This window comes from Oryctolagus cuniculus, chromosome X, assembly GCF_964237555.1.
Source record: "Oryctolagus cuniculus chromosome X, mOryCun1.1, whole genome shotgun sequence".
In the NCBI taxonomy this organism is placed as follows: Eukaryota; Metazoa; Chordata; class Mammalia; order Lagomorpha; family Leporidae; genus Oryctolagus; species Oryctolagus cuniculus.
The window spans coordinates 77,634,111-77,660,334 of record NC_091453.1 but is presented as its reverse complement, the minus strand read 5'-3'; the positions used below and the strand labels follow the sequence as shown (position 1 = coordinate 77,660,334).

The following is a 26,224-nucleotide window of genomic DNA, read 5'->3' as shown; positions in this document are numbered from 1 at the left end:
TACATGTATGAATGAATGAATCAATGAGTCAAAGAATGAGGGGCTGGATAACTAGAGAGCAAAAGCACTTTCATGTACAGATTATTCAAATGGCTGTTGATCCACCTGCCCTCAGGGAGGCCAAGTGCACTGTAAACACCGACTGGGCCCTCGGCCTGACTCATGGATACACTACTGGAGCACTCCATAGGGAGTGACTTTACACCCAAGGAGGTGAGCCAGGGCATCATCCTCCATATGCGCACACCAGACATGGCCCCAGTCCATTCCTGCTGCCCCTACCATCGCCTGTTCCCTCCTAGGATTGCTGCTGTGCTGGTACCCGGGGTGAGATGTGGGCTGGATCATACTCTGCTCTATGAGGACTGAGGAGAGGCAATGGTGCACAACTAAGAGGGGAAATCATGGCCATCTTCCCATCTGCTGGGATGAGCAATGCCTCCACAAAAGCAGCAATGTATCCAGTGGAATCCACCAAGTGTCCACAGTATGCTCAGAACAGTGGGAAGCAGTGAACATGACATTTGCACATGGCATCCTGTGCTCATGTAATGACACATTCACAGGCACATCAATTCCTCTGGATGCTTTCCCAAGAGACCTGTATCTCCCTAGGAGAGCTAGAGAGGAAGGGGCAGCACTTCCCCCATAACCCCAACACAGCAAACCACCCTACTAGGGACTGGTTGGCATTGAGGCCTTCCCTGGCTTCCATCTGCAAAGGGTAGAGGCCAAGGACAACGATGCCAGGGCAGCTGGCAGTTTTGGAAAAATAGTGAAAACAATTAAGTTTTTTCTTCAGGTGTTTAGTCCTATAAAAACCGTCCAATTTGAGGAAGAAACTCCATGGACCTCTGGAAATGGGGAGCCCTTTCCTTGGAACCTTTGCTATTGGGTTCCTGTATTTGGAGGAAACCATTATTTTTTTCAGCCACAAAAGGCGGAGGGAGAACTGGGGAAGACGAGGTGGTTCCATTTCTGGAGCAGCAGCGCCATCCAGCGGAAGCCGTTTCAGAATAGCATCCACTCCATCCATCCCATTCCATGAGGAAGGCTCCAGAAATGAGGAAGACTGGGATCCAGGCTCACACGCAGGCATCACTAGAGTTCCTGGGGAACACGAGAGAGCTGGGCTCCCTCACAAAGGGATCCTGAGAGGCCCTGTCTGCCAGGCTACAGAAGTCATGTGGGACAGTCCTCAGGGGCCGCCATGGTGCACAGCCTGCAGCTGAAGCATCTCAGGGCACTGTGTCTCTGCACAGGAGGGGAGGCAGCACTTCCTGACTCTCCCCACCAGGTCACAGCAGGGAGCCCGAGCAGCTCTGCTCCCCTGCACTGGGTGAGCTTTACTCTCCCTGCCCCCCACACCCTGCAGGTCTCAGGGGCACAGCAGATTCCTGCTCGCTGACGTCACAGCTCCCTCAGCACAGGCGACACCTGACTGGCACTGAGGAGGAGCCCGCACACCTGTCACACTGATGACCGCCGTTCCCGGCTGGCCTGCATCTGTGCTCCTGCGGGGACGGGGTCCTCCTGGGATGGCCGCCATGCTGATCAGGTCACCTGTGAGGGGACAGAGGTAGGAAAATGCTGCAGGCCCTATTGGTGCTCATACAACCCCCATTCCCTCCGCAAGTCCTTGTGTTCCTCCACCAGGCAGTTCCTGGGACAATGGGAGCCTTCCAGACAACTCAGAGTAGAAAGTAGGAACCCTAATTCACTCCTAAGATAAGGGGAGGGAGAAAAATGCCTGCAGCACCCGCTCAGGACAAAATGGCTCAGGCTTCCTAAAGCCCCGCCCAGACATGGCCACCACCAAGCTCCGGAGCTCATCCCTACTAGACCACAGCTGCCAGGAGTCCTAAACTCAGCCCCCTGGTACTGACTCTGTCCGGGACCTCCAGAGTCCACTGGATGCGGAGAACCAAGATGGCCCGGGGCTCCAAGGCCTCTGAGCTCTACAGAGACACAGCCCGGGACCTGCCTGCACCCTAACTTCACAGCAAAGTCAGTCCCGCGCAGGCGCACAGCCAACAACTTAGCAGGATCTGCAAGTGAATTCCTCTTGATGGCAGTATTGCACCACAAATGGCATCTGCCCCGTACCCGAAGGTCCTCCCTCCTCCCTTTGTGCAGGAAAAAAGACCCAGCACTGACCAGTTGTTGCCCAGTGTGGCCTCAATTTAGCAGAATGCCTCCAACTGCTTCTGAGGGGAGCAGGAAAAGCTAGGGCAATGCACTGCCAGGAGGCCCAGGGCAGCCAGATAATCTGAATCAGTCCCTGACAAGTCATATATTCAGGATGTCTCATCCAGACAGACTTAAAGGGTCTGTACCCAGAGGTACTGGGAAGGAAGAGAGGGAAGGGTCACAGCCATCCCAGGACCACAGGCCTCAGTACCTCTCTACACCCATAGGGCTCTCCCCTGCTCTGTGGACAATGAGAGTCCCACACTAAGGCCACTCAGGAGGGGAGATGGGGCCACACCAAACACACTGACTCTCCTTGCACATGACCCAAGGTCAATGCTGGAGAACTCCTTATATTGGCAGAAGGAAACACATATTGGTGCTGACTCAGGAATTAGGAGGAATCTCTATCCACAGTGCATCATTCAGACAAATGACAGGATGGAACAGGAAGGGGGATAAGTATGTATACATAGATTTGATTAAGCTAGGTGTGAGAAGTATCTTCATAGGCCAGTGAGAATGAATGAGTGGAGGAGTAGTTGTTGAATGGGGGCACAGCCACAGTTGCATGTGGAGCTACCTGGGTGCTAAATCCAACTCACGAGTTCTGGACAGGGTCACCTCCATGTTAGAATCTACTCTGCACTCAATGGGAGACACAGGCTGGGACTCTCCATAGGGTGCGATGACCTTGGACCCAGGGTATCAACCTTCCTGTTCTCCCCTCTGATGTAGGCCCTGTCACTTCCTGCTGCCCTCACAATGCCCTGCTTCTTACCTAGGCCAGCTGCTGTTTCTTTGAGCGGGAAGAGATGCCAGTTTGAGAAGTCTGCACTGTCCTCTCTCTGGGATGGGCTGCAAAAGGACAAAAGAGAAGAAATATTGAGAGGACACACCCAGGAATTCATCCTTATGAGGTTAGGAATCAATAGACGCAGGAAAGCAACAACATGGCCGCTGAAAACAACAGAGTACCAGACCTTTATAAATAAGTTCATGTGTAGCTAGACAGGTAGGAGCGGTTAGGGCTTATAATGCAAAAAGTTATGCTATCTGAAGGGACCTGTAGACATCCTTACTCCTTTTGTTGTTTTCTACACAGTAAGATTCCACAAGGGGAGCAAAGAGAGGGGGGAATCAGTTTCCTCAGGGACCCCAAGACAGCTGACACTGTTAGGAAGGCCTCGTGCATTTGGGGCTTTACACTGGTGACTTCATCCACAAAGGGTGGAGGGAGAGGAGGAGGATGGGGCAGGTGGCAATTGTGGAGCAACACTGCCATTAGATGTATGGGGCTGGCGCTGTGGCGTAGCGGGTAAAGCTACCTACCACCTGCAGTGCTGAAATCCCATATGGGCGCCGGTTTTAGTCTTAGCTACACCACTTCTGATCCAGCTCTCTGCTATGGCCTGGGATAGCAGTGGAAGATGGCCCAAGTCCTTGGACCCCTGCCCCCATGTGGGAGACCTGGAAGAAGCTCCTGGCTCCCCACTTCAGATCAGTGCAGCTCTGGCTGTTGTGGTCAATTGGGGAGTGAACAGATGGAAGACCTCTCTCTCTCTCTCTGCCTCTCCTCTCTTTGCACAACTCTTTCAAATAAATAAATAAATCTTAAAAAAAAAAAAAAAAGTGTGCCACCCTTCTTCACTCCTAAGACAAGGGGAGGGAGGAAAATGCCCATAGCTCTTGCTCTTGACAAAATGGCTCAGGCTTCCTAAGCCCCGCCCAGACATGGCCGCCCCTAGGTTCCAGAGCTCTTCTTGGCTAGACTGCCCGTGCCATGAGTCCTGAAGCTTGGCCCCCTGTAATTGCCTGTGTCCAGGGTCTCCAGAGCACACTGGATGCAGGAAACCAAGCGGTCCCAGGCCTCCAAGGGCTCTGAGCCTCAGGACCTGCCTGCACCCTCACTTCCCTGCCACGTCAGTCCCACGCAGGCGCACAGCGAGCAAGCTAGCGGGATCTGCAAATGAATTCCTCTCGGTGGCAGTATTGCACCACAAATGCCATTACCCTGTACTCCCGGGACCTCCCTCCTCCCTTCGTGAAGGAAAAAAACACCCAGCAGTGTCCAGTAGGTGCCCAGCAATGCTGCTATGCAGCAGGGCAGATCCACCTGCCTCAGGGAACAGGAAGAGCTAGGGCAATGCACTGGGTGCTGGACCAATCCGGTGCCCATGAAGCTTGCTCTCAGGCACCAGCGGTGATGGATGCTCCTCAGGGCACCCCCAGTGGGGGTAAGGCATGTGCATCTAGCCAGGCCACCCCAACTGCACCACATATAGCTTCAGCACTCAGGAATCCAGGAAAAGGCCCCAGGGGCTCTGACCCAAGCTCAGCATGTCAGCAGTCAGATTCACATATTGTCACTGAGCCCTGTGAAGCCAGCATGACCCAGAGGTCCTGGGCAGCCAATTAATCTGAATGAGTCACTGACAAGTCATATTCATAGGATGTCTCATCCAGGCAGACTTAAAGGGTCTGTAGCCAGAGGTACTGGGAAAGAAGAGAGGGAAGGGTTGTAGCCATCCCAGGACCACAGGCCTCAGTACCTCTCTGCTCTCACAGGGCTCTCCTCTGGTCTGTAGACAATGAGGGTCCCACACTCAGGACACTCAGGAGGGGTGATGGGGGCCACACCAAATACACCGACTCTCTATGCACCTGACCCAGGGTCACTGCTGGAGAATTCGCAGATTTGGCAAAAGGAAACATATTCCTGCTCACTCATGAATTAGGAGGAATCTCTATCCACAGTGCATCATTCAGACAATTGAGGGGATGCAACAGGAAGGGGAATAAGTATGCATACACAGACCTGATTCAGGTGGGTGTGAGAAGTATCTTTACAGGCAAGTGAGAATGAATGAGTGGAGGAGTGGTTGTTGAATGGGGGCACAGGCACAGTTGCACGTGGAGCTACCTGGATGGTATAGCAAGCCCACGGGTCCTGACAGGGGCACCTTCCTGTTAGAATCCATTCTGCACTCCTCCATACCATGCAGACACAACTTGGTCCTAGTTCTTACAGGGGCAAAACAACCATGGGTCAACGTCCCATAATCCATGTGGAAAGGTACCAGCCTGCCAAACCTGTCCTTGGCCCTGCCTGGACCCTGTATTGCTTCCATTCCCACACATGGCCAGGTTGCTATTAGAGGAATACCAATTTGAGGACTGATAAACAAGACTGTGGAGATGGAACAAATGCATGAAAACACCAAAAAGCCTTCTCCAGTACCACACACGCATTTTATTACTCCTTTGCCATATTCTATTAAACCAAAAACCAACATGTGCCCACTTAGATGTAATCTGAAACCTGGTGCCCCAGCTCTCACAATTGGCTCTCCATGCTGAAAGGCCTCTCCATGTAGGGAGGTCCTAGTCCCAAGGCCTACAATCCAAAGAAATTATCTCCATGAAGCCATCTTAAGAATGTACACTTGCAAACACAGCTGATATCATTACCACTGGACAAGGAAGAGAGCACAGGAAATAGCACAATTCGCAGCACAGGTGGGCCCAGACCACCTACCTCCCCTCTGGGAACTCTAACCTGGGCATTCTCCTAGTTGCTGGGAGGTCAGCCTGAATACCAGGTCTCCAATGGTCAGACACAAAGATGGCAAGTGCAGTACCACCACCTCAAAGACACTGGGAGAGAGGGAAGATTAAGGTTCCTGGATCCTAAGACAGCAGGACCTGAGCACCTGGCTCCTTTCCAGGGCTGCTTCCTGCTCTTCAGATAAAAAGGATCCCATAGATCACGTATTCAGGAGATGACCCAGGTGCTACAACCAAGACACACACCTACCCTCCTGGTAGCTGACTCAGGTCCCCAGTTGTTGTCCATAACCTATCAGTGAGCTGACAGGGAAAATACATAGACATGATATCCAGGATGGAATCTATCTCCAATGAAGAAAAATCAAAGAAAATCAAAGAAAATCAAAGGAGTAGGGCAAAGCAAACAGATCAATTCGAAGAGAGTACTAAGTAAGTATGCTAGAACGTGCGACTGTGTGCCTGCTTAAATGAATGCATGAACATCCGAGTGAGTAAAAGCTTATGTGGGGGCTGAGTGGAGACAACAACCAGATGGCACACCCAGCCTCCTGGAAGGAGCTGCAGAAACACTGCCCCAGTTCAAGGTCAGCTGTGGGCTGAGCCAGGGCTCCTCCACCTGACCCACGGGTGACGACCTGGGGAACTCGGGGTGAGGCAACTACCTCAGATCCCTGGAGGGACCCAAGGCAAGACCTGGACTGAGCATAGGGAGGAATTGTTATCAGTGCCTGGCATCCCGAAAATGTCTTACACCCTCTAGGGCTGGTCCCAAGTCCTTAACAATTTCTAAGACTCTGGCTAGAGAAATTGCCTCTGGGTTTCTGAGGGCTGGGTACACGAGTATAGAAGAGAGAAACGATGCAAAAATAAGAAAGTTGGGAAGTTCTTGTCTCAGACGACTGGACAAAACGCAGGATGCGACTGAAGAAGACAAAATACACTGAGGCGGGTTTAATTACCAAATTTTGCACAGAAAAGTGGGGGAGTAGCTACTATAAGCAAAACAAATATATGAAGGATATATCTACAGATACACGGATTCAGTTTATGTCCCCCCACTGATATTTACCTGCTCAAGAGAGAGCATCCATTAAAGGACAGCATTGCCCAGCTACCCTCCACACTGGAAACCTATATTCTTGGGTTCCTGTATGTGGAGGACACCATTTTTTTCAGCCTCAAAAGGCGGAGGGAGAGAAGGGGAAGCCGGGATGGTGCAATTTCTGGAGCAGCAGCGCCATCCAGCGGAAGCTGTTTCAGAATAGTGTCTACTCCATCCATCCCACTCCATGAGGAAGGCTCCAAAAATGAGAAAGAGTAGAATCTGGGCTAACACGGAGGCATCATCAAAGTTCCTGTGGAAAGTGAGAGAGCTGGGCTCTCCCACCCAGGGATCCTGAGAGGCCCGGACTGCAAGGCTGCAGAGGTCCTGGGGGCCGGTGCTCAGGGGCCGCCATGGTGCACAGCCTACAGCTGAAGCATCTCAGGGCACTGTGTCTCTGCACAGGAGGGGAGGCAGCACTTCCTGACTCTCCCCACCAGGGCACAGCAGGGAGCCTGAGCAGCTCTGCTCCCCTGCACTGGGTGAGCTTTACTCTCCCTGCCCCCCACACCCTGCAGGTCTCAGGGGCACAGCAGATTCCTGCTCGCTGACGTCACAGCTCCCTCAGCACAGGCAACACCTGTCTGGCACTGAGGAGGAGCCCGCACACCTGTCACACTGATGAGCGCCGTTCCCAGCTGGCCTGCATCTGTGCTCCTGCGGGGACGGGGTCCTCCTGGGATGGCCGCCATGCTGATCAGGTCACCTGTGAGGGGACAGAGGTAGGAAAATGCTCCAGTCCCTACTGGGGCTCATGTAACCCCCTTTACTCAACAAGCCCTTGTGTTCCTCCACCAGGCAGTTCCTGGGCCACTGGGAGTCTCCCAGACAATTCAGAATACAAAGTGTGCCACCCTACTTCACGCCTAAGACAAGAGGAGGGACCAAAATGCCCACAGCTCCTGCTCTGACAAAATGGCTGAGGCTTCCACAAGCTCTGCCCCGACATGGCTGCCACCAGGCTGCGGACTCTTCCAGGCTAGGACACAGAGGCTACAAGTCCCAGAGCTTAGCCCCTGCCAATATCTGTGTCCAGAGCCTCCAGGGTCCATTCATTGCAGGAAACCGAGCTGCCGCGAGGCTCCATGGGCTTTGAGCCCCCTCGCGGAAATGTCCTCAGCACCCGCCTGCACCCTCACGTCCCTGGGAAGCCAGTTCTGCGCAGGCGCACAGCCGCAAACCTAGCGGGATCCGCAAATGAATTCCTCTTGATGGCAGTATTGTACCACAAATGCCATCTGCCCTGTACCCGCAGGTCCTACCTCCTCCCTTCGTGAACGAAAAAAACGGCACAGTCCAGTGGGTGCCCAGCAAGGCTGCAATCCACATGGGCTACTCTGCCTGGGTCTGAGGGGAGCACCAGGAGCTAAGGCAATGCACTGGGTGCTGTCAAATCCTGTGGCTCCCAAAAAACCTAGCTTCCTACCTAGGCCTGTTCCTATGTCCTTGAGCAGGATGAGACGCTGGTTTGGGAAGTCTGCTGTCATCTCTCTGGATGGCAGCATACGGCCTAAAGAGAGGAAATCCTGAGAGAAGATCCTTGAACTCATCCTTCATCAAGTTCGGACTCAAGAGCCCCAGGAAAGCAACAACTCTGCCTCTGCAAACTACATCTTACCAGAACTTTATAGGTAGGGAGTGATTAACTTGACTTGTGTGAAGAGACTTGTAGACATATTTCTTCCTTTTGTGGTATTATACACATTAAAATTCCCCAAGGGGAGCAGAGAGGGGAAATCATTCCGCAGGACCCAAATAGAGCTAACACTGTTGGGAGGCCAAGGGCTTTGGGAGCTTTACTCATGGAATCCGCAAGCTGGGGAGCGCTTCCTTAGACCCTGACATCATTGTGATCTCACCATGGCCTGGTAGCTGCCCCACAATATGTACCTTGGGATAGGCAAACAAGGCCATCCTGATGGCAGCCATGTATGACAAATGCCAACCTGACTTGTCCAGCGCCCCACAGGCCATATCCTCTTCCTCTGCCATTTTCTACTAAAGCGAGATGATCTATGTCTGTGCATGGTGCAATGTGACATTTGCTGCAGCCAGCACTGACATGGGACCCTCTGTCATGTGGGGCCTCCTCCAGGTAGGCAGGTCACAGGCTTCTGTCAGAAGATCAAATGACTCCTCTCTCAAATCACCCTAAGAATGTATCGCAACACCTGCAAACACGGCTGTTCACCGATGGACACGGATGAGACCACAGAGATCTCATGCACAGAGATGTACATGAGACCACCTCAGTCTATGTTATTCTCACCAGGATACAAGAATCATAGTGAGGATGACAGGGTGCTGAGAGCGCTGTACAAGGTCCACAACTTTGCAGAGAAAACAAGGGAGTCTTCAGAAGACAGCATTTGGCACAGCAGACTGAGCCGCCACTTACAACACAGGTGTCCTATATGGAACCTGGACAGAGTCCCAGCTGCTCTACTTGTGATCCAGTTCCCTAAGAATGTGCCTAAGAAAGCAGAAATAGATGGTTCAAGTCTCTGGCCCACTTCAGCCATGAGGAAGACCCAAGTGGAGTTCCAGGCAACTGGCTTCTATCTGGAAACCTGGCCATTTGGAGAGTGAACCAACAGGGGGAAGATCTCTCTTTTGTTCATTCTCTCTGGTAACTCTGCCTTTCAAATAAAGTGATTAGGATGATATTCCAATGAAAATAAGTACTGAGGTGATAGATCCACAGATGCATGTATTTTGTTCCAGTGCTTCTCAGGAAAATTTCTATGCTCCAGTGATAGATGTCAAATAAAGGCCACCATGTACTGAGGGACCTCCACACAGTAAACCTTAGTTCTTGGGGTTCTATGTTTGGAGCATGCAAAGAATTTTTTCAGCTACAAAGAGCAGATGTAGAGGAGGGAAAAAAGGGGGGGTTACAATCCTGGAGCAACAGTATCACCCAGCGGAAGAAGTTCCAGAATGCCCCGCAGTCCACCCACATCACAAGCGCAAAGCTTCGGAAATGAGGAAGAGTACGTTCCGTCCCTGGTTGGAGAGCAGGTACACCAACAGATGTTGAGAAGAGAGTGAGCTGGGCTCCTCCACCAAGGAATCAGAAGAGGCCAGGCTGCAAGGCTGCTGTGGTGCTGGGGGCCAGTGCTCAGGGGCCGCCATGGTGCACAGCCTGCAGCTGAAGCATCTCAGGGCACTGTGTCTCTGCACAGGAGGGGAGGCAGCACTTCCTGACTCTCCCCACCAGGGCACAGCAGGGAGCCTGAGCAGCTCTGCTCCCCTGCACTGGGTGAGCTTTACTCTCCCTGCCCCCCACACCCTGCAGGTCTCAGGGCACAGCAGATTCCTGCTCGCTGAGGTCACAGCTCCCTCAGCACAGGCAACACCTGACTGGCACTGAGGAGGAGCCCGCACACCTGTCACACTGATGAGCGCCGTTCCCCGCTGGCCTGCATCTGTGCTCCTGCGGGGGCTGGGTCCTCCCGGGATGGCCGCCATGCTGATCAGGTCACCTGTGAGGGGACAGAGGTAGGAAAATGCTCCAGTCCCTACTGGGGCTCATGTAACCCCCTTTACTCAACAAGCCCCTGTGTTCCTCCATCAGGCAGTTCCAGGGCAACTTGGAGTCTCCCAGACAATTCAGAATACAAAGTGTGCCACCAACTTCACTCCTAAGACAAGGGGAGGGACGAAAATGCCCTCATATCCTGCTCTGACAAAATGGCTGAGGCTTCTACAAGCCCCGCCCAGACATGGCGGCCACCAGGCTCCAGACTCTTCCAGGCTAGGACACGGGCCACAAGTCCCGGAGCTCAGCCCCTGCTACTGCCTGGGTCCAGAGCCTCCAGAGCCCACTCCTCTCAGGAAACCGAGCTGCCCTGGGACTCCAAGGGCTTTGAGTACCCCCGCGGAAATGGCCTCAGCACCCGCCTGCACCCTCATGTCCCTGGGAAGCCAGTTCTGCGCAGGCGCTCAGCCGCCAGCCTGGCAGTTTCCGCAACTGAATTCCTCTTGATGGCAGTATTGCACCACAAATGCCATCTGCCCTGTACCCGCGGGTCCTCCCTCCTCCCTTCGTGAGGGAAAAAATGGCGCTGTCCAGTGGGTGCCCAGCATGGCTGCAATCCACATGGGCTACTCTGCCTGGGTCTGAGGGGAGCACCAGGAGCTAAGGGCAATGCACTGGGGCTGAACCCATCCGGTGCCCTGGCAGCCTGGCCTCATCAAGAAATTCCTGGGCTGCCCTGGAGACCAACAGTCAATGGGCACTCCTTAGGGCAACACCAGTGGGGATAGGCACAACGCCTAGCCAGGCTACACTGTCAGCACCACAAATGGCTTCAGCCCTCTGGAATGAAGGCATAGGACCAGGGGCTCTGACCCAATTCTATCCAACAACAGTGGGACTCAGACACTGTCACACAGCCCTGCCACGTCTGCTTGCCCAGGAGGTCCAGGACAGGCAGATACACTGACCCAGTCACTGATGAGTCATTTTGACATGAAGTCTCCTCCAGGCAGACCTAAAGCGTCTATACCCAGAGGTACTGGGAAGGAAGAGAGGGAAGGGTTACAGCCACTTGTGGACCACTGGCCTTAGTACTCTCTATTCTTTTTTTTTTTTTTTTTTTTTTGACAGGCAGAGTGGACAGTGAGAGAGAGACAGAGAGAAAGGTCTTCCTTTTGCCGTTGGTTCACCCTCCAATGGCCGCTGCGGCCGGCGCACCGCGCTGATCCGATGGCAGGAGCCAGGAGCCAGGTGCTTTTCCTGGTCTCCCATGGGGTGCAGGGCCCAAGCACCTGGGCCATCCTCCACTGCACTCCCGGGCCACAGCAGAGAGCTGGCCTGGAAGAGGGGCAACCGGGACAGAATCCGGCGACCCAACCGGGACTAGAACCCGGTGTGCCGGCGCCGCTAGGTGGAGGATTAGCCTAGTGAGCCGCGGCGCCAGCCACAGTACTCTCTATTCTTATAGGGCTCTCCCTGCCCCTGTGGGCAATGAGGATCCCACAGTAATGCCACTCAGGAGGGCAGACAGGGGCCACAGCAAACACAGCAGCTCTCCGTGCTCCTGACCCAGGGTCACTGCCTGAGAACTCCCTATATTGGCAGAAGGAAACACATACTGGTGCTGACTCAGGAATTAGGAGGAATCTCTATCCACAGTGCATCAATCAGACAATTCAGGGAACGGAAGACAAAAGGGAGTAAGTAAGCATGTATAGACAGGTTCAGGTGGGTGTGAGGAGTGTGTTTAAAGGCAAGTGAGAATGAAATGAGTGAAGCTTGGTTGTTTAATGAGGGCACAGCTGCACTGCCACATGAAGCTACCTGGAACAAAAGACCCCCCTCTATCAAATTATCCTCAGAATGTACTTGAAGGCATGCAAACACAGCTGTTCACCACTGGACTTAGATGAGACCATGGGAAATGTCCAAGTGGGCGCACACACGAACCTAGACCACGTTCCTCCAACTGTGGGACCCTCTTGCAAGGGCATTCTCACAAGCTGCTGAATGCTAGCCACCAGGCCTAAACCAGTCCGACACACAGAGGGAAGACGCAGAGGCAGCAGCTCAGGTCACAGAGGGAGCCTGAGCAGCTTTGCTCCCCTGCACTGGGTGAGCTTTACTCTCCCTGCCCTCCACACCCTGCAGGTCTCAGGGGCACAGCAGATTCCTGCTCGCTGACGTCACAGCTCCCTCAGCACAGGCAACACCTGACTGGCACTGAGGAGGAGCCCGCACACCTGTCACACTGATGACTGCCGTTCCCCGCTGGACTGCATCTCTGCTCCTGCGGGGACTGGGTCCTCCTGGCAGGCAGGCACACTGAACAGTTCACCTCTTGAGGGCACAGAAGAAGGAAAATGGTCCGTTCCCTACTGGTGCTCATGTAACCCCCTTTCCCTCACAAGCCCCTGATTTCCTCCATCAGGCAGTTCCTGGACCACTGGGAGTCTCCCAGACAATTCACTGTCAAATGTCTGCCACCCTACTTGACTCCTGAGACAACGGGAGGGAGGAAAATGCCCACAGCACCGGCTCAGCAGAAAAATGACGGAGGCTCCCACAAGTCCCGCCCAGAGGTGGCCACCACTAGGCTCCAGAGCTCTTCCCACCAGGTCACAGCTGCCATGAATCCCAGAGCTCAGACCCCTGAAACTGCCTGTGTCCGGGCCTTCAGAGCCCACTCGATGTGGAGACCTGAGCTGGCTGGGGCCCCTACTGATTTGAGCCCTACAGGGAACATCGTCTTGGCACCAACCTATACCCTCACTTCCCTGCCAAGCCAGTCCCGCCCAGGCGCATAGCCACCACCTGAGGAGATCCGCAAATGAATTCCTCTTGATGGCAGTATTGCACCACAAATGCCATTCTCCTGTTCCCTCCAGTCCTCCCTCCTCCCTGCGTGGAGGAAAAAACAACCAGTCCTGTCCCAACAGATACCTAGCATGGCTGCCTGGTTCCTAGGGACCAGGAGGAGCTAGGGCAATGTACTGGGTGTTAGACATACCCGGAGCCCATGCAGTCTGGCCTCAGCACGCAGTCCTGGGCTGCCCTTGGGAACTTGCTCATCGGACGCCCCTTAGGGCACCCCGCGTGGGGGCAGGGCACCTGCACCTAGCCAGGCCCCACTGTCTGCACCACAAGCTGCTTAGGCTCTCCAGGATACAAGCAAAGATCCCACTAGCTCTCACCCAATCCCATTCTGAAAAGCGGGGGACTTTACACTGTCACTGAACCCTGCCATGCCAGCCTGCCCCGGAGGTACAGGGCAGCCAGAGAATCTGAATCAGTCATTGACAAGTCATTCCCACATGACAGCTCATCCAGGCAGACTGAAAGGGTATGTAGTCAGAGGTACCGGGAAGGAAGAGAGGGATGAGTTACAGCCATCCCAGGACCACAGGCCTCATGAAACCTGTACTCTCACAGGGCTCCTCCCTGGTCTGTAGATCTAGAGGTCCCACACTCAGGACAGGAGACAAGGGCCACAGCAAACACACTAACTCTCCATGCGCCTGACCCAGGGTCACTGCCTGAAAACTCCTTATATTGCCAGAAGGACAAACATATTGGTGGTAACCCATGAATTAGGAGGAATCTATCCACACTACATCATACAGACAATTGAACGGAATGGAACAAGAAGGGGTATACATATGCATATATAGACCTGACAACGTATAACTGACATAGTATCTTTACAGGCAAGTGGGAGCACAGAGGGAGACATCGTTTCCCCCAGGAGCCCAGTACAGCACACACTGCTGAAAGGCCTCATGCATTAGGTTCCTTTCTTAACTGGGTTCATCCACAAACGGTAGGAGGGGAGAAGATGGGGGCAGGTGGCAATAGTGGAGCAACACAGCCATGAAATATAAGTGGTCTGTGCCTTCCCCTCTCTCTGTGTAGACCCTAGTAGAATGTTTGTGATTAGGGAACAGTGGGGTGGCAGCAATCATGGTTCTTGTTGCTGGCCAGGGGCCACCAGCAGGTGCCTCCTAATGGGTCTGGATCGGGTCACCCAGGGGTGGAACCTGGGGGACAGGCAGACATGGACAGGAGGCAGAGGAGGGCAGGCCTCACTGGCCGCCATATTTGAGACAAGCAGCTGAGTTTCTGTGGACACTGGCCCTGCTGAAAACCAGGTGAGAACTCCTGATAGTCTGGCACTAGACCTAAAGCAGTTCAGGGTTTCAAGTCCGTTCCTGTCCCAGTTGTGTGTTACTTTCTGCACACCCTCAAAGAAAGTCTGCTCTTCATAGGCTACATCCACCCTGGTCACTGCCTCTGCTGGCTCCTCCCACACTGCCATGGAGCCCCACCCCTAGGGGGCCCCTGTCATCCAGGCTCCTTCTACTAAGGACAACTGCAGTCAGGATCTGCTCTATGCTACTGCTGGGACCAGGAGCTCTGGGGAGCTCACAGGGAGGCTGAATGTAAGGACTCGCAGCCAGATACCATGCAATGGAAATGGATCAGTTCTAACTGCCATAAGCAGATTCTGAAACTGGCAAACTTCTGTGTTCTTGTAGGAGGAGGCAGGTTCAAGGTTGAAGGTACCTTCTTGAGCCCCAGAGGTCATCTAAAACAGTGACCCCCATGCACCAAGGCACCGGGGCAGAATCCTGATCAGGACCAAGCCTAGGTCTTTGCAGAGACTTCTGCAAGCCCCACCCAGACATGGCCACTAATTGGATCCCGAGTTCCGCTATCTCCTCCAAGCTGCACACACACACCGGAACTCGGTCCCCTGGCCTTGCCTATGTTCTGGGCCACCATAACCCACTGCACACGGTAGCCAAGCTGGACCCAGATCCAAGGGCTCTGAGCCCTCACAGGGGGAAGCCTTGGGACCCACCTGCACCTTCCCTTTTCTGCCAAGCCAGTCCCACACAGGCACACAGCTGCAAGTGCTGTCGGGTTGCATAAACTGCTTCCTCTCCATGGCAGTATTATAGCACAAGTGCCACCTGCCCTACCCCAAAACGTGTCTATCCTCCGCCCTTCAAACAGCTACAAAATGCCCAGAGCTGTTCAGCAGGAATCCAAAATGGCTGCTGCCCAGCATGACCACTCTTCCTGGCTGAGGGGAGCAGGAGGAGCCAACACACAGCACTGGGTACTGCACTGACCCTGGTGGCTGTACACTGCTGGGGGCTGCACATGTGACCAGCGCACAAGGGATGTCTACATGGACACCCCAGCTATAGTGGGGACCTGCACCTAGTCAGGCCACAACACCTGCACTGCACTTGGCTTCAGCCCTCGGGGATCCATGCAAAGGCCCCACAGGCTAGGACACCTGATCACCCAGCCTAGGCCTCTGCTCCCCTACTGGTGGGACAGACGGCTCTGAGAGGCCTCTACCAGAGTCCCTACCCCTGAGCCAGTGCTACTGTCCAGAAAGGGGCTCGAGGAAATCGTCACACTCATCCAGGTAAGCACACCTTGACAGAGGGTTCTGCTGGTCCCTAAACGCATGATTGTCACCGAGATGCAAATTTTGATACTTTATCCTAACGCAGAGGCAGCCTAGCTCTCTGCAGGGCCCTAGTGCTGGCTGAACCTATGCAGACTTGGGTCAACTTTCCTCAAGCCTGCTGGACATGTGGAAGCTGGGCAAACCTGACCGTGGCCCTCCCTGGGACCCTGACTTGATTTCATTCCCTCTCACTCCCACTATGGCTAGGTAGCTGTCTCAGGAGTACGTATCTCAGGACTGGCAAACAAGATTGTCGTGATGGAAGAAATGCAAGAGAAAATCCAGAAAGCCTTCTCCAGTACTCACACACCCTTTCATTCCTCTGCTGTTTTCCATAAAACCAAGACTCCACATGTGTCCATTTAGATACTACCTGAAGACTCATGACCCCAGATCTCCCAATTGACCCTCCATCCTGAGAGAACTCGCGTGAAGTGAGGTCCTAGGATTAAATCAAGGAGCCCAGGAAATTCTCCCCATGAAGCTATCCTAAGAATGTACACATATAGGCCGGCGCCCTGACTCACTTGGCTAATCCACCGCCTGTGGCGCCAGCACCCCAGGTTCTAGTCCAGGTTGCTCCTCTTCCAGTCCAGCTCTCTACTGTGTCGGGAGTGCAGTGCAGGATGGCCCAAGTGCTTGGACCCTGTACCCGCATGGGAGACCAGGAAAGGCACCTGGCTCCTGGCTTCGGATCGGTGTAGCGCCGGCCGTAGCGGCCATTTGGGCGGTGAACCAACGGAAAAAGGAAGACCTTTCTCTCTGTGTCTCTCTCTCTCTAACTCTGCTTGTCAAAAAAACGAAGGAGCCTCTGGGCTCTTCCTGGGTTGGGGGTCATGAAGAGAGAGTGAGGAGCTGAGGGAATAGTAGTCAGAAAGTGGAGAGGTCATTCTATCAGATTCACCTTCCCCAGACACACAGGATGCAAGGGAAGAGGACTGCACCCAGGCAGGTGTGGCTGCTTCCACAATGGTGCAGAGGACTGCGGAGTGCTCATGCTGATAATTTGGATCAAAACACATACAAAGATCTATAGAAACACAGATTCTGCTTCTTGTCTTTCCACTGACAATTATAATCCCAGAGAGAGCATTCATCAAGGGACAGCAACCACCCTGGTACTCATCACTGGACACCTTCCTTCTTGGGTTCCTGTGTGTGGAGGACTCCATTATTTTTTTCAGCCACAAAAGGCGGAGGGAGAGAAGGGGAAGTCGGGACAGGCCCATGTCTGGAGCAGTAGCGCCATCCAGCGGAAGCTGTTTCAGAATGGCATACAGTCCATTCAGCACATCCACGTGGAAGGCCCAGAACTCAGGGAGAGTGAGTTCAGTGCCCAGAGCAGGCACAAGCAAGCTTGTTGTGGAAAGTGCCGGACTACCCACCCAGGAATCCTGCATGGCCCAGACTGCAAGGCTGATGTGGTGGTGGGAGCCGGTGCTCAGGGGCGGCCATGGTGCACAGCCTGCAGCTGAAGCATCTCAGGGCACTGTGTCTCTGCACAGGAGGGGAGGCAGCACTTCCTGACTCTCCCCACCAGGGCACAGCAGGGAGCCTGAGCAGCTCTGCTCCCCTGCACTGGGTGAGCTTTACTCTCCCTGCCCCCCACACCCTGCAGGTCTCAGGGCACAGCAGATTCCTGCTCGCTGAGGTCACAGCTCCCTCAGCACAGGCGACACCTGACTGGCACTGAGGAGGAGCCGCACACCTGTCACACTGATGACCGCCGTTCCCCGCTGGCCTGCATCTGTGTTCCTGCGGGGGCTGGGTCCTCCTGGGATGGCCGACATGCTGATCAGGTCACCTATGAGGGGACAGAGGTAGGAAAATGCTCCAGTCCCTTTGGTACTCATGTAACCCCCTAAACCCTCAACAAGCCCCGGCGTTCTTGCCCAGGCAGTTCCTGGACCACTGTAAGTTTTCAGACAATTCAGAACAGAAAGTGTTGCACCCACTTCACACATAAGAAAACAGGGACCAAATGCCCAAAGGTCCTGCTCAGGACAAAATGGCTGACGCTTCCACAAGCCCCGCCCAGACATGGCGGCCACAGGGTTCCTGGCTATGTCAGGCTAGGACACAGCGTCCGCAGGGTCCTGAGATCAACCCATTGCCACTCCCTGTGTTCGGAAACTCCAGATTGCTCTCACTGCAAGGAACCAAACTGTCCCAGGACTCCAAGTGCTCGGCACCCGCCTCCACCCTCACGTCCCTGGGAGCCAGTTCTGCGCAGGCGCTCAGCCGCCAGCCTAGAAGTATCCGCAACTGAATTCCTCTTGATGGCAGTATTGCACCACAAATGCCATCTGCCCTGTATCCGCAGGTCCTCCCTCCTCCCTTCGTGCAGGAAAAAAACGGCGCTATCCAGTGGGTGCCCAGCATGGCTGCAATCCACATGGGCTACTCTACCTGGGTCTGAGGGGAGTAGGGGCAGCTAAGGCAATGCACTGGGGGCTGAACCCATCTGGTAGCCAGGCAGCCTGGCCTCAACAAGAAACTCCTGGGCTGCCCTTGGGAACAACACTCAGTGGAAGCTCATGAGGGCAACACCAGTGGTGGTAGGCACCACACCTAGCCATGGCGCACAGTCTGCACTACAAAAGGTTTCAGTCCTCAGGGATCAAGGCATTAGTCAGAGGTTCTGACCCAATCCTATCCTGACAACAGTGAGACTCAGACATTTCCTGAACCAAGCTACAACAGATAAACCAGGAAGCCCAGGGCAACCAAATAATCTAAATCAGTCCCTGACAAGTCATATACTCAGGAAGTCTCATCCAGACAGACTTAAAAGGTCTGCAGCCAGAGGTACTGGGAAGGAAGACAGGGAAGAGTTACAGCCATCCCAGGACCACAGGCCTCAGTACCTCTCTACACCCATAGGGCTCTCCCCTGCTCTGTGGACAATGAGAGTCCCACACTAAGGCCACTCAGGAGGAGAGACGGGGCCACACCAAACACACTGACTCTCCTTGCACGTGACCCAAGGTCAGTGCTGGAGAACTCCTTATATTGGCAGAAGGAAACACATATTGGTGCTGACTCAGGACTTAGGAGCAATCTCTATGCACAGTGCATCATTCAGACAAATGACAGGATGGAACAGGAAGGGGAATAAGTATGCGTGTATAGACCTGATAAAGGGGGCGTGAGAAGTATCTTTACAGGCTAGTAAGAATGAATGAGAGAAGGGGTGGTTGTTTAATTGGGGTAAAGTCAGAGCTGCACGTGGAGTTACCTGGATGGTATAGCAAACCCATGGGTCCTGCCAGGGGCACCTCCATGTGCAAATGCACTCTGGACTCTTACACGTCATGGAGACACAACGTGGGACATTCCATAGGGAGTGCGAGCCAGGGCTTTGTCTCCCATCTTCCATTCTGACGTGGGCCCTGTCACGTCCTGCTGTCCCCACAATGCCCTGCTTCCTACCAGGCCAGCTCCTGTGTCTCTGAGCGGGATGGGATACCTACTTGGGAAGTCTCCACTGTCCTCTCTCTGGAATGGGCTGCAAAAACACAAAAGAAAGGAAATAAGGAGAGGGCATCCAGGAATTCATCCTTTGAGGTTAGAAATCCATACACCCATGAAAGCAACAACTGTGCCTCTGAAAACAACCTTGTACCAGACCTTTATAAATAAATTCACATGAACCTAGAAAGGTGGCAGTTATTAGGGCTTATAATGTGAAATGTTATGGTATGTCAAGGGACCTGTAGACATCCTTATTCATACTCTTATTTTCTGCACAGTAACATTCCACAAGGGGAGCAGACAGAGGGAGAAGTCAATTTCCTCAGGACCCCAAGACAGCTGACACTGCTTAAAGGCGGTGTGCACTTGGGGCCTTACCCTGGGGGTTCATCCACAAAGGGTAGGAGAGGAGGAGATGGGGGTAGGTAGCAATAGTGGGGCAACACAGCCATGAAATATAAGTGGTCTGACTGTGCCTTCCCCTCTCTGTGCAGACCCTAGTAGAATGTTTGTGATTAGGGAACTGTGGGGTGGAAGCAATCATGGTTCTTGTTGCTGGCCAGGGCCCTCCAGCAGGTGCCTCCTAATGGGTCTGGATCGGGTCATCCAGGGGTGGAACCTGGGGGACAGGCAGACATGGACAGGAGGCAGAGCAGGGCAGGCCTCAATGGCCACCATATTTGGGACAAGGAGCTGAGTTTCTGTGGACACTGGCCCTGCCGAAAAACCAGGTGAGAACTCCTGATTGTCTGGAGCTAGACCTAAAGCAGTTCAGGGTTTCAAGTCCGTTCCTGTCCCAGTTGTGTGTTACTTTCTGCACACCCTCAAAGAAAGTCTGCTCTTCATAGGCAACTGGTCACTGCCTCTGCTGGCCCTTCCACACTGCTAGGACCCCACCCCTAGGGGGCCCCTGTCATCCAGGCTCCTTCTGCTAAGGACAACTGCAGTCAGGAGTGGCTCTATGCTCCTGCCAGGACCAGGAGCTCTGGGGAGCTCACAGGGAGGCTGAATGTAAGGACTCGCAGCCAGATACCATGCAATGGAAATGGATCAGTTCTAACTGCCATAAGCAGATCCCGAACCTGGAAGACTCCTGTGTTCTTGTAGGAGGAGGCAGGTTCAAATTGAAAGAGTCCTCTTGGGCCCAAAGGTCATCTAAAACAGTGACCCCAATGCTTCAGGGCATGAGGGGATTAGGAAAATGAGATAGAATCCTGATCAGAACCAACCTTAGGTCTTTGCAGAGACTTCTGCAAACCCCGCCCAGACAAGGCTGCCACTAGGATCCCAATTCTGCATGCTGGGACAAGCCATCACACCACCTGGAGCTCAGTACGGGGCTCACCTGTGTTCAGGGCTTCCACAACCCACAGGCTGCAGTGGCCAAGCTGGCTCTGGACCCAAGGGTTCTGAACTCTCACAGGGTGCAGCCTTGGGACCCATCTGCATCTTCCCTTTACTGCCAAGCCAGTCCACACATGCACATACTGGAAGGGTTGGTGAGATGCACCAACCACTTCCTCCTGATGGCCGAATTGCACCACAAATGCCACCTGACCTGAACTCCAACATTTCCTCCCTCTGCCTTGATACAGCTTGGAGGCTGCACATGGGACCAGTGCACAAGGGATGTCTGTAAGGACCCTGAGCCACAGTAGGGACCTCGCCTAAGACAGCCCCACCGTCTGCACCACCCTTGGCTTCAGCCCTGGAAAATCCTTGCAAAGGCCCCACAGGCTGGGACACCTCCTCATCCAGGCACAGGCTGACTCGGACACTGTCACTGGAATGTTCCAGGTGCCTTCTAATACGAGGAAGAGTGGCTGTGGGGCTCTCAGGAAACGCTGGCGCTGTCCTAGGCCATGTCACCCAGCACCTCCAGAACTGGTGTGAAAACATGGGAGTGTGGATCTCCCAGGGAGACCTGGGAGTCTACTAGGAAGGTAGTGGAGGCAGGCCACCGTGCCTGTCATAATTAGCAGCTTGGAGCCAGAAGCAATGCACAGCACTTTTCCTGCCACTCAAGCCTTGAAGGAAAACCAATGTCAGGCAGCTTGCACAGCTTAGAGTTGTTGAGAGGTCTGCATTAACACGGTTGCTCTTACTAGAGAACAGGGGGATTCCATATGACAGGGAAGCTGACTGTACTCTCTGACTCAGGACTTGTGGCACCACAGACCCAGCTCTGAGGAGCAGAGGGAACCAGCACTGTCACAGTCACAACCTGGTACTGGGGACCAGCCCCCAAGACTTTCAAATCATCCATCCCTGACCCAGGGTTTGGGAAACAGGGCCTGAAAACCTGAGGTCTTAATGCACAATAATCCACATGGCCAAACGATGAACCTCAACAGTGAGAAATCCATGGGGACAGATAGGTTTTCAGCACTGTATCGAGACTGTGACAGAGGAATTGGTGGATGGGTCTGGAGACATCTTAATAGACTTCTAAGAGAGGCTGACAAGGACAAGGCCTTTAACATGAATTAGCTGGCAAAGAGCATGACCTACCCTAGACGGTCTGCTCACTTGCCCCTGGGAGGCACCAAGTCTCCAAAGAAGGGCTGTGTCCCCAGAGGAATGCACCAGGTTCCTGGGCTTAACAGACACAACAGAGAGGTGGTAGAAATGAAAAAGACCAGTGAGCTGTCTGCCCTGGGAGCACAGAGGGAATCCTGGTCTAGTGGAGGTGGGGGTGCTACACCCAACCCTGCAGGGCTTATGCAGCATCTGCTGACATCTTGATTGCCAGGGCCCTAGTGTGAGATCTGCAGAGCCAGTGACATTGGTTATTCTAGATTCTTGGGTTCCATTATGTGGAGGACACCATTATTTTTTTCAGCCACAAAAGGCGGAGGGAGAGATGGGGAAGATGGGATGGTTCCATTTCTGGAGCACCAGCGCCATCCAGCGGAAGCAGTTTCAGAATGAACTGTGTCCATCCAGTACGTCCCACGGGGAAGGCTCCCAAGTGAGGGGTAGAGAGGTCAGTCCCCAGAGCAGGCACCAGCACTGCAGGTATGAAAGTTGAGTGCCCAGCTCCCCGACCCAGGGATCCTGAGAGGCCCGGACTGCAAGGCTGCAGAGGTCGTGCGGGCCGGTGTTCAGGGGCCGCCATGTTGCACAGCCTGCAGCTGAAGCATCTCAGGGCACTGTGTGTCTGCACAGGAGGCTGATGACCGCCGTTCCCCGCTGGACTGCATCTGTGCTTCTGCAGGGACTGAGTCCTCCTGGGATGGCCGCCATGCTGATTAGGTCACCTGTGAGGGGACAGAGGTAAGAACTGCTCCACTCCCTATTGGTGCTCATGAACCACCGTTCCTTCAACAAGCCCCAGCGTTCCTGCCCAGGCAGTTCCTGGACCACTGGGAGTTTTCAGACACTTCAGAACAGAAAGTGTTGCACCCACTTCACTCCTAAAAAAAAGAAGGACCAAATGCCCAAAGATCCTGCTCAGGACAAAATGGCTGACACTTCCACAAGCCCCGCTCAGACATGGCGGCCACAGGGCTCCTGGCTTGTCAGGATAGGCCACAAGGGCCACAAGTTCCGGAGCTCAGCCCCCTGCCACTGCCTGTGTTCCTAAACTGCAGATTCCACTACTGCAAGGAACTGAGCTGTCCTGGGCCTCCAAGGGCTCAGCACACGCCTGCACCCTCATGTCCCTGGGAAGCCAGTTCTGCGCAGGCGCTCAGCCGCCAGCCTGGCAGTTTCCACAACTGAATTCCTCTTGATGGCAGTATTGCACAACAAATGCCATGCCCTGTTCTCGTGGGTCCTCCCTCCTCCCTTCGTGAAGGAAAAAAACGGCGCTGACCAGTGGGTGCCCAGCCTTGTTGCAATCCACAAGGGCAACTCTGCTTGGGTCTGAGGGGAGCACCAGGAGCTAAGGCAATGCACTGGGGGTTGAACCCATCTGGTAGCCAGGCAGCCTGGCCTCAGCAAGAAATTCCTGGGCTGCCCTGAAGACCAACAGTCAATGGGCACTCTTTAGGGGAACACCAGTGGGGACACGCACAACGCCTAGCCAGCCTACACTGTCAGCACCACAAATGGCTTCAGCCCTCTGGAATGAAGGCATAGGACCAGGGCTCTGACCCAATCCTATCCAACAACAGTGGGACTCAGACACTGTCACACAGCCCTGCCACGTCTGCTTGCCCAGGAGGTCCAGGACAGGCAGATACACTGACCCAGTCACTGATGAGTCATTTTGACATGAAGTCTCCTCCAGGCAGACCTAAAGCGTCTGTACCCAGAGGTACTGGGAAGGAAGAGAGGGAAGGGTTACAGCCACTTGTGGACCACTGGCCTTAGTACTCTCTGTTCTTATAGGGCTCTCCCTGCTCCTGTGGGCAATGAGGGTCCCACACTAATGCCACTCAGGAGGGCAGACAAGGGCCGCAGCAAACACAGCAGCTCTCCGTGCTCCTGACCCAGGGTCACTGCCTGAGAACTCCCTATATTGGCAGAAGGAAACACATACTGGTGCTGACTCAGGAATTAGGAGGAATCTCTATCCACAGTGCATCAATCAGACAATTCAGGGAACGGAAGACAAAAGGGAGTAAGTAAGCATGTATAGACAGGTTCAGGTGGGTGTGAGGAGTGTGTTTAAAGGCAAGTGAGAATGAAATGAGTGAAGCTTGGTTGTTTAATGAGGGCACAGCTGCACTGCCACATGAAGCTACCTGGAACAAAAGACCCCCCTCTATCAAATTATCCTCAGAATGTACTTGAAGGCATGCAAACACAGCTGTTCACCACTGGACTTAGATGAGACCATGGGAAATGTCCAAGTGGGCGCTCACACGAACCTAGACCACGTTCCTCCAACTGTGGGACCCTCTTGCAAGGGCATTCTCACAAGCTGCTGAATGCTAGCCACCAGGCCTAAACCAGTCCGACACACAGAGGGAAGACGCAGAGGCAGCAGCTCAGGTCACAGAGGGAGCCCGAGCAGCTCTGCTCCCCTGCACTGGGTGAGCTTTACTCTCCCTGCCCTCCACACCCTGCAAGTCTCAGGGGCACAGCAGATTCCTGCTCGCTGACGTCACAGCTCCCTCAGCACAGGCGACACCTGACTGGCACTGAGGAGGAGCCGCACACCTGTCACACTGATGACCGCCGTTCCCCGCTGGCCTGCATCTGTGCTCCTGCGGGGACTGGGTCCTCCTGGGATGGCCGCCATGCTGATCAGGTCACCTATGAGGGGACAGAGGTAGGAAAATGCTCCAGTCCCTTTGGTGCTCATGTAACCCCCTTTTCCTCAACAAGCCCCTGTATTCCTCCATCAGGCAGTTCCTGGACCACTGGGAGTCTCCCAGACAATTCACCGTCAAAAGTCCGCCACCCTACTTGACTCCTGAGACAAGGAGAAGATGGGGGCAGGTGGCAATAGTGGGGCAACACAGCCCTGAAATATAAGTGGTCTGACTGTGCCTTCCCCTCTCTCTGTGCAGACCCTAGTAGAATGTTTGTGATTAGGGAACAGTGGGGTGGCAGCAATCATGGTTCTTGTTGCTGGCCAGGGCCCTCCAGCAGGTGCCTCCTTAATGGGTCTGGATCGGGTCACCCAGGGGTGGGACCTGGGAGACAAACAGACATGGACAGGAGGCAGAGGAGGGCAGGCCTCACTGGCCGCCATATTTGGGACAAGGAGCTGAGTTTCTGTGGACACTGGCCCTGCTGAAAAACCAGGTGAGAACTCCTGATTGTCTGGAGCTAGACCTAAAGCAGTTCAGGGTTTCAAGTCCGTTCCTGTCCCAGTTGTGTGTTACTTTCTGCACACCCTCAAAGAAAGTCTGCTCTTCATAGGCTACATCCACCCTGGTCACTGCCTCTGCTGGCTCCTCCCACACTGCCATGGAGCCCCACCCCTAGGGGGCCCCTGTCATCCAGGCTCCTTCTGCTAAGGACAACTGCAGTCAGGAGTGGCTCTATGCTCCTGCCAGGACCAGGAGCTCTCAGGAGCTCACAGGGAGGCTGAATGTAAGGACTCGCAGCCAGATACCATGCAATGGAAATGGATCAGTTCTAACTGCCATAAGCAGATTCTGAAACTGGAAGACTCCTGTGTTCTTGCAGGAGGAGGCAGGTTTAAATTGAAAGAGTCCTCTTGGGGCCCAGAGGCCATCTAAAACAGTGACCCCAATGCTTCAGGGCATGAGGGGATTAGGAAAACAAGACAGAATCCTGAACAGGATCAAGCCTAGGTCTTCTCAGAGACTTCTGCAAGCCCTGCCCAGACAAGGCCGCCACCAGGTTCCCCAGTTCTGCATGCTGCGACAAGCCATCACACCACCTGGAGCTCTGTACGTGGATCACCTGTGTTCAGGGCTTCCACAACCCACAGGCCCCAGTGGCCACGCTAGCTCAGGATCCAAGGGTTCTGAGCTCTCAGAGTACAGAATTGGGACCCATCTGTACCCTCCCTTTACTGCCAAGCCAGTCCACACATGCACATACTAGAAGGGTTGGTGAGATGTACCAATCGCTTCCTAGTGATGGCAGAATTGCACCACAAATGCCACCTGCCCTGAACCCCAACATTTCCTCCCTCTACCTTGACACAGCTTTGGGGCTGCACATGGGACCAGTGCACAAGGGATGTCTGTAAGGACCCCGAGCCACAGTAGGGACCTCGCCTAAGCCAGCCCCACCATCTGCACTGCCCTTGGCTTCCGCCCTCGGAAATCCATGCAAAGGCCCCACAGGCTAGTACACCTGTTTCCCTAGGCAAAAATAAAAAGAAAAAAAAGTCCAGATGACAAATCGATGAATCTCAACAGTGAGAAATCAATGGGGACAGACAGGTTTTCAGCACTATTGCGAGAACGTGACAAAACAGGGTTGGATGGATGGGTCTAAAAATTTCCTAGTATACTCCTAGGAGAAGCTGACGAGGGCAAGGCCTTTAACA

At 54.0% G+C, this 26,224-nt stretch overlaps 1 protein-coding gene across 36 annotated transcripts in view; it reads right to left on the bottom strand.

Moving 5' to 3' along the window:
- LOC103351904 (uncharacterized) overlaps positions 1-26,224 on the bottom strand; it is a 262,291-nt gene that overhangs the window by 26,025 nt on the left and 210,042 nt on the right. For 21 of the 36 annotated variants that reach the window (XM_070066604.1, XM_070066590.1, XM_070066581.1 and 18 more), the window contains 3 exons: positions 24,412-24,507; positions 19,302-19,336; positions 2,972-3,048 (listed from right to left, as the gene is read on the bottom strand). In XM_070066604.1, coding sequence (XP_069922705.1) covers positions 2,972-3,048; positions 19,302-19,336; positions 24,412-24,507 — 208 coding nt within the window. The other 15 variants (XM_070066593.1, XM_070066613.1, XM_070066594.1 and 12 more) reach the window with 15 other exon arrangements.